The following is a 13445-nucleotide window of genomic DNA, read 5'->3' as shown; positions in this document are numbered from 1 at the left end:
GTGCGCTTTTGCCGTACAGGTCGTAGCTGGGGACTTGTTGAACACCGTATGCGAGCCACGAATGGCTGCAAGCATACAACCAGGAAAGCAAGCTCAAACAGAATGCAAAAGGTGTGTCACTCACCGCTCAACCGCCGCCTTGAAGGATTCCCGCGTCGCAGTGAAGAAGGAGCCGCCGTCGTCGCTCTACCGCCTCTCCGCCGCCGCTGTGCCGCTACACAGTGCTCGATCGCTCTCTCACTCTCTCTCTCTCTCTCTCTCTCTCTCTCACGCAGGAGAAGGAAACCAAGGAGATAAGGCAAGAGCACTCTTGTATTCACAACACATGAGAATGAGGGTTTTAGGGTTACATTTGACTCTTATAGGTGACTTGGCCGTTCACACATGGGCGCCCATACATTTGACTCTTATAGGTGACTTGGCCGTTCACACATGAGAATGAGGGTTTTAGGGTTACATTTGACTCTTATAGGTGACTTGGCCGTTCACACATGGGCGCCCATACATGGCCGGCCGATCCTAACCCTTACCCTGCTGATATTCAAGGTGCGCCTCTCATCGGCGATCACCCAATCCCTTTATCCTTAACATATGGTGCCGACAAGCCCGGCCCATGACTCAGAATATTTAAATTAATGACGTAAAACATAGTACGTCTCAATGTCCGTCATAGGTTAACAACTGCTTACACAGCCTACAAGGCCCTTCGTCATCGCATCATCAAACCATACTCCCCCCACAGCCTCCTTGTACTCTACACTAGGATTTACCATCAATTGGAGGTCATTCACCGCCCCACTCCCGTACTCCAATTCGATGACTCCCATGTGGCTTTCCCCTGGATTTCACTTACAAAAGAGGCTCGACGGGTCAAGCCTTCTTACAATTGGAGGTCATTCACCGCCCCACTCCCATACTCCAATTCGATGACTCCCATGTGGCTTTCCCCTGGATTTCATTTACAAAGAGGCTTGACAGGTCAAGCCTTCTGCTTATCCAAACACCCAACTATCACTCCTATGGGAGATCTTTCTAACAACAATGAAGATGATGATGATGATGACGGCAATGATCCCCCCACACGTGGAAACCCCCTACCCCACAACCTTGCCCCCCCAGCAACCTCCTCATGACCCTTGATCCCACACCCACAAAGGTTCCCCATCTCAACCGCCACCAAACTAGCCCCCAATTGGTGCCCAGGAAAGTCCTCTCGAACCCCCCACCCTACACACCAAAATCCTCTCCGGCACCAGCTTCCCCCCTCCAACCTCTTCCCCCACCATTCTTCCCCTCTTTCCCTCACCACATATCACTGTGCCTTATGTTCCCTCACCACCCCCTTCACCAATGCCACCCTTGTCACCTTAGTTGGATCATCCGCCCCAAAGGTACGTAAACAGCTTGAATGGAAGTTATTGATCCATAATTCTTTCCTCTATAGAGACCCCATTTCTTCCCTCCATCTAGGATTGGGCCCGCCATTACTCCCTAAAGGACCAACCTTCTTCGTCTCAACATGCTCACCTCCACTACTTGATGCCTCACTCGGCACCACACCCTCTACATCGAGAACCCCTCCACACTCGGAACCCCCACCCTTTGAACTACCTCCCCCCATCCCCCTAGAAGAAGGTGAAATTCCTCCCCATCCCCCACAAGAGAAGGATGAGGTGTGAAATTCCTCCCCATCCCCCACAAGAGAAGGATTAAGGTGAATCCTCCCCTTAATCCTCTCAACTGGTGTGACCCTTTGGATCGCATGGAATTCAAACAAGCCCTCCACTTCCTACTTGGCCGCCAACTCCAACAAGCACCATTAACGAAGCTCACGGACTACATGGACATTCATGTCCTTCGCCTCTACATCAACACTAAGCAAGACGCCTGGAAAAGACATCACCACATTGACACCACGATAGCTACCTAACTACGGCCCAACTCTGATGCTTAGCCCATTACGTTCAATCTCATGGTGGGCGAATAGCCTGTCTGACGGCATCCCTTCCTCCTTAAGCCTCACATCTAGATGAATACTACAAATCCCCACATCGCCTCCGCATCAGCCTAGCCTATCTCCCCATCTGCCACATCGATGGGCATGGGACCTCTTCTGCACTGAACAACGGGCAGAACCTAATCTCCAATTTAACTTTCCTTGGTTCAGTCTCCCACGTCTGGCAGTCTATGCATGGAAGAAAGCATGCTTGCCCAAATGCACGCGTTCACTACCAAGTATGATCATGTGCCCAACCCCGCCATCATCACCACCATCCGCTTCTTCAACCTTATCATCATCCTCTTGGCGGAATTCCCCACTTGGCACCACTATGATGAAGGATCCCAAGGCCTTGCCTTCGACATCAACAAAGGCCCCACACTCAAGCAACTCTTCGGTTGCATACAACGGATGCCCAACTGGAGACCTTTGAAGATATGATGGAGACTACCTTCTGGACAAGGTATAAAGCTTTCCATCATTCCCCCAGTACCCCAAATCATGGTACGATTTTTTTCGCACCTACTTCCTCTACTATCGCCACTAAACTTTCTTGCTAGTTTTGAGGACAGACTTGAATTAGGGAGAGGGGTATGTTAACCACAATGGTTAACATTACTTAACGAGATTACACTTCATGTAATTCATTTTTACTTAAAACCATGTTAATCGCTTCATGTAAAAAGATATGGGATGACCGAGCTTATGACATGTGTAATGCCGGCCATGAGCAACAAAGCCTAGGTGTACATAGAGATAGAGAACCAGTTTTGGGCCCCCAATTGTTTATGGTGGGCAGCCAACCATTGTAAAAAGAGAGCTCATGTATATGAGTGACTTGTGACATATGAAAAGAATATACAAGTCCATTATCACAATTGAGTATCCTTCTTCTTCCCTCTTACTCTTTTGTGGTGGCTATGGTGGTGTTGATGCATGCTTACTTGCTTGATTGTGAGTGTGTGCTTGTAGGTGATACTTCCCTCCTTCCCTCTTCTTCTTCTTCTTGTTGTTCTCTCTCTCTCTCCCTCTTGCACACATGAAGGCATTGAGATTGGAGTTGAGCTCTCCATAGCTACTTCTCTCATCGCTCCCTACCTAGCTCAAGGAAAGATCCATTTGAGTGACGCAAGTGGTGGTGGAGTGAGCCTCTAGCGAATTCACATTAAGGAGTTAATCCACTTAGGGTTGGCTAAGTGCATGTTCCCAAACCAACCCTTGCATCTTCTCTCTTCTCTTCTCTTCTCTTCTCTTCTTCCTCTCTTATGCAAGGAGAATGCTCACTTAGGTGAATAGATGGTGACTATGAAAGATATTGATTTGGCTTATGTACAACAAGTGAACAATTAGCAAATATTTTGACCAAACCATTGAGCAAGGACATGTTTGATTATTTCAAGTATCATTTCAGAGTATAGATGATAGATTTTCACTTAAGGGGGAGTGTTAAACATGCAAGCGCAAATCTATGTAATTCTAGTCACTACAGCTATTAGTCAGTGATGACTAATAGCATTGAGAAAGAACAAGTTTGAATATTTTAGGTATCATTTCAGAGTATAGCTGATAGAGGGGGAGTGTTGAAGATGTAAGAAAAAAATCTATGTAATTAGTCACTGCAGTCCCAGTGCTAGTTAGCAATCATAGTGCTTGTTAGTAGTCCTAGTGCTAGTTAGCAATCACAGTGCTTGTTTTAGCAGTCCCAGTGCAGTAGTTAGCAATCATAGTGCTTTGTTGACAATACAAATAAGGCCATGACTCGCATGGGATGATTGAGAGAGAATAAAGAGATTGATTAAGAGAATCATGGAGATGACGATGGCTTCACCCTAGAATTAATGATTATGAACATACATATGATTATTAGTTATTGTAGATTATTGAATGGGAAGAGAAAGAAAATTTTGATTGGTTCATCTCCACCTCTCCTCTATTATTCACATATGCAAATTAGTGTGTATGCATTGTAATGGGGTCCATTTCCACTTTTCCTAGCTAAACCCTAACTTCTCCTTCTTTCAAGTTTCAGGGTTGGTGGGTGTTTGGGGAAAGGGGAGGCAAACCCCTTCATAAGTCTACATGATTTTCAAAGTTGCATGTGACAAGCTCTGATTGAGCCATCTATCTTTTTTTTTTTCGAAAGCCCCCTTTCGAGGTATGTAGCCAAAAGCCCCCTTTCGGCTACATCCCTCAAAAGCCCCCTTTTGAGGGACGTAGGCGAGCTAGGAGCTACACTCACACACACAACCCCTCGAGCTAGGAGCTACACCCCTTTCGAGGGATGTAGCCAAGGTAGGAGCTACACTCACACACACACAACCCTATGGTGTTAGGGCTCGAAACCACGACCTCTTGAGTCGGGTGGGTCATGATCAGTGCTCGAAAAAAACTGGGGTACAGTAGTGTAATCCCACCTGTGGATTTTTAATTTTACCTTTTTCCAAAAAAAATCAAAGGTTTTAATAACCGGCAAGTTGTAGGGCTTCAAAGGTTTTTAACCTTTTAATACATAACTAGAAGGTTTTATCATTTGGGTGAGGTGAGGGGAAAAGGTATTTCAAGGGAAGCTTTGAAGAAGAAGAAAAAAGGGTATTAGAACAGTGTATAATATATATATATATATATATATATATATATATATATATACACACACTATATATATTATAAACGTTGAAACTTGGAAGTTGGCAAGATATGACTGTTTTTTAAATTATGGTTTTGTTGGAGTGCTATTGTGCTATAAATACGCTATTTTATACGTTATTTTCCCAAGACCATCTGTTTTCCTTCCGGCTCAAACAGCTTGGCGCTCAAATTTGAAAGCAATCCATAAGCCCTGAGCCAGCCTTCCAGCCTACCACCTCAACCTTTGTACTTTCAGTCCTCCATAGTTCACTGTGTTGTGGGCTTTTTTTGAAATCCAAGGTCGTGGTGGACAATGGAGTTTGGAGAGTAGACGAGTCGAAGATTGGTGAGGTGCAGCTTGCAAAGCGTGTGTACGTACTACTACTACTACATGGGCTTTTCCGAAATCCAACCACACACAACGAGTCATTGTTGTGCTATTATTGCCTGTGTCACCTTCTCCTCTTCATACTTCTTCTCCACCTAGAGCTTTCCACACCTCTGCAAGAAGGTGCTGGTGTGGAGCATTTTCTGCCCACAGAGTGGTGACGACCCCTTATTCGACTACAAGTGGGTGGGAGTGAGCTGCGAGGGGGCGAGGTAAGGTGGTAGCAAGGCGCCATCATCGAGGCACAGGCTTTCCACCTCATCAAGAAGTCACTGGTGTCGAGCATTTTCCTACCCACAGAGTGGCAACGACCCTCTTATTTCTATTGCAAGTTCTGGAGGGGGCGAGGCAAGGTGGTAGGCTTGGAGCTTCCAGGCCTCAACTTGCACAGTGCCATCGCCAACCTCACTTGGCCAACTCCAGAGTCCGAATGTTAGACCTGTCTCACAGAAAATGTGCTAACTCCAAGGGTCCCACCAAATCTACCGAGGTCACTGCTCAAAATAAATGTTTTTAGAACATTCGAGAAACCTTTGATTTGTAACTGAGAAGGTTTTTCATTCGCACTCGCTTTTTGTGGCTTGTTTGACAATATCTCTTTTGTGTTTGGGTTGCTTGATTTCTAGCAGGTCTAATTCAAATGCCAAGGTTTCAATAACCAGTCTTAACACATCATCCGGATTCACACTCCCTACAGGCTACAAGTAAGTGCTCACTGCTTACTGATTGCTTAAATTTGTCATGGTGAGAGAGAGAGAGAGAGAGAGAGAGAGAGAGAGAGAGAGAGATGGTTTTTCCCTGGATGCTCTCCATGCTCCAGCTGATGTAATTTTTGTTCTATTCTAATTCAATTCACCGCACTTATAGGAAAAAGAGAGAGAGAGAGAGAGAGAGAGAGAGATTCAATTTCATGCAAGGTCGTGTTTCTTTTTCAAGTAAGAAAACTTTCAAATGGCCTCTAAATAAACAACCTTACTTGGTTTGCGTGGTTTTAGTAAACAAGTTATTATTGATAAAGGAAAAAGAAAGAAAAAACCAAAATCTTTAGTAAGAAATGACATTGACATTGAAGAAACCAAAGAAGTAGGGAATGAAGAGATAGGAATTGATGAAGCTAATCGTAGAAAAAAGAAGAAGAAAAAATGACCTTGCTTATGCTAAATTTGTTCCTACTTTAGAGTTGTTGAGAGAATGAAAAACTCCTAATGTTCTTGAACAAATGTATAATAACGATAAATCATGTGCTACTTCTGTTCATTATGTAGGTAGGTCACTCGAAACAAGTTGTACTACATATGTAAAACAATCGCCTTGTTTTGGTGTGATGATTGATGAATCGACTGACATTGCAATTGAAGAGCACTTGATAGTATATGTTACTTACATCAATAGCCATCAACCAAAAGTATCATATTGGGACTTATTAGAAGTACATGATCGTACTTCTCATGGGCTATTTGACTCATTGAGAAACTTGATAAGGAAAAATGGGTTAGATGAAAGAAAACTAAAAATCTTTGGTTATGATGGTGCTTCAGTTATGATTGGTAAGAAAAGGGGAGGTAGCAAAAAGAGTTAAAGATATATCACCATTTATATCTTCTATACATTGCATTGCACACCGCACGAATCTTTGTGCTAGTAACAGCAAATGAAAAGTTTCAATATGCCAAGTATAATGACTCCACTCTAAATGAAATAGCTAAACTTTTCAAAAAGAATGTTGTGCGTACGGAGAAGTTCAAAGCTTTAGAAGAAGAATTTGATTTGCCAACTTTGAAGTTAGAAATGACACATTCAATAAGATAGTTCAGTAGGCACAAAGTTATCAACAAATTTTGTGAGTTGCTTAAATCTATACTTGAATATTTTCGATTGGAAAATGTATCATTGTTTGGAAAAGTATCATCTTTTGAGTTTGTGTGTGATATTCATTTCTTGGGAGACTTGCTTTCACACTCAACTATTCCTAGCAAAATGTTTCAGAAGATATATGTTGATGTTACTGCTATCCCAGGAATAATAGACTTGCTTTCACACTCAACTATTCTTAGCAAAATATTTTAGAAGACATATGTTGATGTTACTACTATCCTAGGAATAATAGATGCACAAATATATGCTATGGAAATGGAATTTATCATGGAACCTACATTGGATATGAATGCTAATGGGTTGCTTCATGCATTGAGAGCCTCTATTAGGGGTCAAAACTTTAGAAGCATTGAGCTTCAACATAGTCAAGATGGATCAGATCTTGATCATGTGATAACTTTTCAAAAGTCATTCACATCTCATGTTATAGAAAACATGAAGAAAAGATTTAGTGACAACTCAATATTGAGTTATTTGAAAATATTATCCCCTTCATGTTATCCTCCTAGCAAACAATTGAAATTTTTTGGAGATGATGAACTAGAACAACTTATAAAATTTTATAGAGAGTAAAACAACAGGAGGACATACCATAGAAGGCTTTATAAATCCCCTCTCTTTGAGAAGCGAGTATCAAACCTTCAAAATTCAAGCTATTACTGATTGGAAAGGATGGAACCTCAAGGACACATGGGCTTATATTAGTAACAATGAAACTTTGAGAGAGAAGTATGGAATTTACTTGACTAGCACGGATAGCTTTGTTGCAATGTTGTAGTACTGCTATTTGTGAACGTGGGTTTAGTATCCAATATATTACAAAGTCCAAATTAAGAAATTCTCTCACCACTAAAAGTGCCTCCACTTTGATGAGAGTTTCAATCAAAGGTCCCCCATTGGCGGAGTTTTGACTTTGATGAAGCAATTATATTTTGCCGTGATGATGTGAAGACTACATAGCATATCTACGGCTCTAAAGAGAATAAGTGAAAGTTTTCTACTCTTCTTATGCTAAATACATTTAACTTCATGATTGTTATGAATGTTAGGTATACAATGTGTAATGAGAATCGAGGATCACAAACATAATTCAAGAAGTTCAATTTCATGAAACTATTGAAGGTGGTGGCTATTATGAAAAAAGCAAATTCTTCTTTTGATATCATGCAAGGAGTTTCATCTTCATGGGAAAATTGATGATGGTGTCTATTATGAACAAAGTATATCGATCTTCCATTGTAAAACCATCAAGTTGCTCTTAATGAGAAACGATTATCTTTTTTCCTCCAATTTGTCCTTTGATTGTGGCTCTAAATCTTAAATTTTTAAAAATATTTTGTCACAATTTTTAGAAGTAATTTGAAGGTTTTCCAAATGCTCAATGGCTGCAAAGCCCTTTGCATACCTAGGAACCTTCTAAGTTAGAGATCAAAGGTTTCTTTAACGTTCTAAAAAAAACATTCGGGCAAGTGTCTGCTGACTGATTGAGCCACCTTTGACCCTCAGGCCACCTAATTTTAGTGACGAAACCTAAATTGGCCTTTATGAGCCTTAAGTAGGGGGAAGTGGCTAATCTCATGCAAAACCTTATTAAATAACTACTTTAGACAGTGAAAAGCTAATTTAATGATCTCTAAAAATTTTAGGACTTCATTAAGTTTTTTAATACAAAGAAAACAAAATGTTCATGCTCATAATTTGCCTCAATGAATTCTTGTAAAAAGTTCAGCAACATATGAAGCGAATTCTCAATTCTTTTTTCTAACATAATCAATTCACAAAACACAAAACGAAACACATCCAAACAACAATTTTATTTCGAGCATCTTTTGTCATGCATCTCTCTTCAATGTCTGGCTATGGAAGACTCCATTTCATCTTTGCCAGAGGCCCAAGGCACCCATTACTACTTTGAAAGCTTAGGAGACATCACCCATTGGTACAGCCCCAACATTATCAGATTCAAGTTTCATTCAACATTAGACAGCACACAAAGCATACTAAATCAGCAAATCACATAAGCTGATGAATGCCTGTCACCAATGAAAGAAAAACATAAACCAGTCCTAAATCAGCATAGACTCCTCATGCACTCCCAGCATATTATGAAAATGCTAATCAAATAAACGACAACTGCGTGCAAACAACCCGCATTGATGCAAAAGCGTTTCTTTTCCAGGAACAAACCACTTACCATTATGAGTAATAACATTCAACTCCCTCACTAGCCTCCTGTAAGGCACTGGAGGTATACATATCACCACACATGTTAAAATCCCTAAGTCAGAACCTTCCGCATTACTTAGATGGTCTTGTTGTGCCCAGAGAGTGTAAGGAGAGGGAGCTCTTCTTAGGAAGGGGCAAGCAAATTACTTGCACAAATTGACATGGAACTAAGAATGTATGTGAAAAGAAGGCATGCCATCTCAACTGCTCAAGCCTGCAAACTGATGCATGTCGCCCTACAAAATAAACAATATACCGAGCTTGCCACTCAACTCTGTTGTGCATTAGCACCCACTACCTCTTCCGTGTGCAACACTGCGTTATCGTTCGTACTATCCTTCACATCCTCTTCTTTGCTGGCTGCTACTGTAAGCTCTGAATTGCCTTCTGTTTCCCTCACCTCTTCCTTGAGGCCAGCTTCCTCCACTGAGGCCTCCACGGGAGCTGCTTCTTCCTCAACACTGCCCACCACTTCCTCCTCAACTGCAGCTCTTACTTCTTTCACAGTCTCCTCGTCGACAACTGTAGCCTCCCCCTTCACTGACACTTCCTCGGCTAGGTTTACCACTTCTTCAACTGCAGCACCAGCTTGTTCAATAATGGATTCTTCAACAGCAGCTACTGCCTCTTTAAGTGTATCCACGGTATCCTCGACAGGCTCGGCATCAGATGGCTCTGATGGAGCTACTTCCTCATCGGAAGAACTCTCTTTTGTTGACACTTCCTCTGCAAGGCTTACCTCAGCTGCATCTTTCACTTCCACAACAGAATCAACTGCTTCCACCTGCTCAGTTAGCTCCTCTGAAGCTGCTTCACTTACAGGCTCTGTCACGACACCCTCAGCCAATGGAGCCTCCACTTTCTCTCCCTTGGCTGTACTCTCAGCTTCTGCTTCAGTCTTCAGCTTCTCCCTCTCCGCCAAGAAGTTCGCAATCAGCTCATTCCTGCGGAAAGCTATTTCGAAGGGACTAGTAGCCCCCCCTACCACATCCTTGTTGAGGGCCTCGTTTATCTTGTCATAGTCCACTTCCTGTTTAGTAGTAAGAGTAACACGGCCTCTCTCTATACGAAGAACCCTCACAGTAACCTCCTGTCCAACTTGAAACTGAGACTCTAGGTTTGTATTGGGTGATCTGAAAACAACCTCACCAGTTGGAAGGTACCCATCGGTGCCATCAGGGAGGGTAACAAACACCCCTGATCTGATCATGTTCTTCACTGTACCAGTAACTATTTCACCCTTGTTCATTTTGGTCACTGTGGCTGCATTGGATTGCCCGGGCCGCCTTGATGGACTGTCTCTTCTAGGACTCCTCCCTTGCTGCTGGGGAGAAGGCCTTTGTGGCTGCTTTTCTCCTCCCTCTCCTTGCTCAGCCTCCTCTTTCTCCTCTTCAACCAGCATGAGTGAGATGCGGTTCGCCTTGAGATCCACATCCAGAACCTGCACATTCACATCTTGACCAATTTGCACCACATCCTCCACCTTCTTCACATAGGCTTTGCTCAGCCTGGAGATGTGCACAAGCCCATTTGTGAAGGCACCCAGGTCCACAAAGGCTCCAAAGGGCTGGATAGTGGTGACCTTGCCAGGGAAAGTTGCTCCGGTGACAAGCTCTGCAGGGCTCACAACAGCAGATCTGTTGTTGCTGCTGTTGCTCCTGCTCAGGTTTCTTCTCCCCTGGGGTTTGGGCTCTGCAGCAGGTGTCTCCTGAGTACCTGTAGACTCTACTGTAAGTATAGCATCAGAGGCAACAGCAGGCTCTTCCACTGATACCTCTCCTCCTGCAGCAGCTGCAAAAACCCTTCTCCAGGCAAATGGGTAGCTGTTTTCCCTGCATTTTCCAGCGGTAGAGGCAGACTGGAAGAAAAATGCTGGCCTTCTCGGAAAACCTCCGGTCCAATGGACATTTGCAAAGTGTCTGGCATTCCCATTTGATAGAAAGATGATTCCTTCTCTGTGCCTGGTGTTCTTGGAAAGGGAGGCCTGCCCAAGCAGCTGGACTGCAGTGGAAGAAGGGCAGAGCAGAATAGCTGGCCCCATTCCAAAACAACTAGCCCTTTGCGTACTTTAAACGCAACTGCAACAACACTTCAAAACTGATGCTCTAGAGCTGCAGAAACATACCTTTGCTGATGATAACGGCGGTAAAGACAAGCAGAGAGCAAGAAGCGTGGGCATACGCCTACCGTTCTCAAGAACCCAATTCGCATCAAAGCTCGCAGAGGCGAAAATACGGAGGGAATTGGGCACACAGCTTGTAAAATAAGGGATTGTATGAGCTTAAAGCCCCGAAGAAGAGAAAGACTTGGTACCTGGACGCCTACAATGAATGATAAACGGATAAGATAGTAGAGCTAAGCTGCCTCATTTACATGCTTTTTAGATCCTTAACCCTGCCCTAACCTTAACCCATGTGTAGCTGCCTAATAGCACCCTTAACCCATGTATAGCTTCCCATCACCTAGTCAATAGGGAATTCATTAGAGAAGAATTTTCCAAGCACAAGTTGTTAATGTAAACTTATTTTTCGGTACGAAATCAATATAGTGCCAGAAGAATAGGTAATTGTACAGAAGTATAGACCCAAGTTCATCCATCCATTCACCCATCACCACCTATGACGTTGTAGGGTGCTCATAATTTAGACCACTTACGAACCTAGGCTCCCTAATATTTTATCATATGGACGTAGATATAGATGTGCTCTAATATGGGTGACCAAAGTGTGCTCCTATCCCTACTAGGTGGCCACAGTCTATAATTTACAATTTACTAACGAAGAAGATTTCACCTTTTCATATGAAAACTTTTCCATAAGATTACAACTTAGAAAAAGGACCAGATTGAGAAAATTATGCTCCCCTCAAAGGCACATTACAAACCTTTTGCTATGAAAATGTTTAGCCCTAGATATTTTTAAATAAGGGTAAAGAATTTAGAGCAAACTCAACTACATACTACTTGCTTATTAAAAGAAAATAGAAAACCAATGAAAAAAATCGAACAACCATGAGTCAAGTATACATAGAGATAGTCCATTTTCAATATTTCCCAAGCTTCATCTTCCTCCTTTCCCCTATCATGTTTGGGTTGGGAGATCTGGTCCTATTATATTGAAATCACCTAAGATAAATTGAAATCCACCATACTAAATTCCTTCTATGGATGTAGAAAGAAAGAAATTTCAATAAGCCAAAATCCAAGCCAAGAAGAGATTGTCCCACAGGGTGCTCGTAATGGTCTAGCAGAATACCTATGGTAATTCTCCCTCTCGGTATAGCAAGCTAGGATGAATCCCTTGTGAATATACTGCACGCATGTATTATGAGATTAAGTATTGTGCAATATGCCTCTTATGAGTCTTAGGCGCCTAGCTAACAAACAGGTTAAGTGTATGTGAACACTTATGGCCTTGTATATAAGTCAGTTTCTCTCATAATACAACACGCTCTCCCATCCTGCAATTGAGTCTTGTATGTACTTCTCTACTCTATACTGGATCAGGAGGAATACGGCGACGTAGAGCTCTCTCAAAGAAGAGAGGGTTATATCCATTTTGGCACATTGGTAAGCTCCCAAGACATGTTTTTCTTGTTCTTGCTTTCTCCATGAATGCGGGAGAGTAGGGAGTTTTGGAGAGAGTAGAAGCAGAGCACAACAAATTTTGGCATCGCTATCGGGGGAGGGCCATTGTGTTTCTATAGCCTTACTTCTTGTTTTGTTCTCTAGAGCATTCCATAGCTCGGTGTGGTGAGTGGTATGTTCACTTCTTGCATATGTGGTTGGAAAAGTGAATGAAGAAAGACAAAAAGAAAAGAAAACTGTTTTTCTATTCTTTTACTTAGATTTGTTATGAATCTCTTTGTCTAGTTGTTTTTTGTTATGAATCTCTTTGTCTGGTTGTTTTTTGTTCTTAAAGCATGCTAGGAACTAGCTAGATACATTCAGAATGCTAATTGCATACAGTAGTTATTTTTTGTTCTTAAAGCACGCTAGGAGCTAGCTAGATACATTTATAATGCATAGTTGCAATCTAAGAGATTCTTAAATTTATGTAGAAAAAGTTTTGCCTAGAGCTTAGAACAACTTTTTCATTTGATTTGTATTGTTTTTCTTGCAATAGAGTAGATAACTGGAATAGCAAGGCATTAAGAAACATTAATCAAGCAAAAAATCATTAAAATTTTGAAAGAAACTCTTGATTTTTTACTAATTTCACTAGTCCACTAGTTTTTATGCTTAGTAGAGTCAAGAGATAAAAAGTAAAAAAATATTGCAATTGGGTCTCATAGAGTTCAAAATCATAGTCCCCATGTTTAAGAGAACCAAAT

General features: G+C 42.1%; 1 protein-coding gene across 1 annotated transcript; it reads right to left on the bottom strand.

Annotated features, from left to right (window-relative positions):
* Nucleotides 1-9054: 9054 nt before the first annotated feature.
* LOC147621550 (uncharacterized) lies at nt 9055-11454 on the bottom strand. Its single transcript, XM_086824319.1, has one exon. The coding sequence runs from the start codon at nt 11152-11154 to the stop codon at nt 9382-9384; it is 1773 nt and encodes a 590-aa protein (XP_086680445.1). The 5' UTR covers nt 11155-11454; the 3' UTR covers nt 9055-9381.
* Nucleotides 11455-13445: the final 1991 nt, after the last annotated feature.

This window comes from Cibotium barometz, chromosome 30 (genome assembly GCF_041138505.1).
Source record: "Cibotium barometz isolate CiBa-2024 chromosome 30, ASM4113850v1, whole genome shotgun sequence".
Classification (NCBI taxonomy): domain Eukaryota; kingdom Viridiplantae; phylum Streptophyta; class Polypodiopsida; order Cyatheales; family Cibotiaceae; genus Cibotium; species Cibotium barometz.
This window is presented reverse-complemented; position numbering and strand designations above follow the sequence as displayed.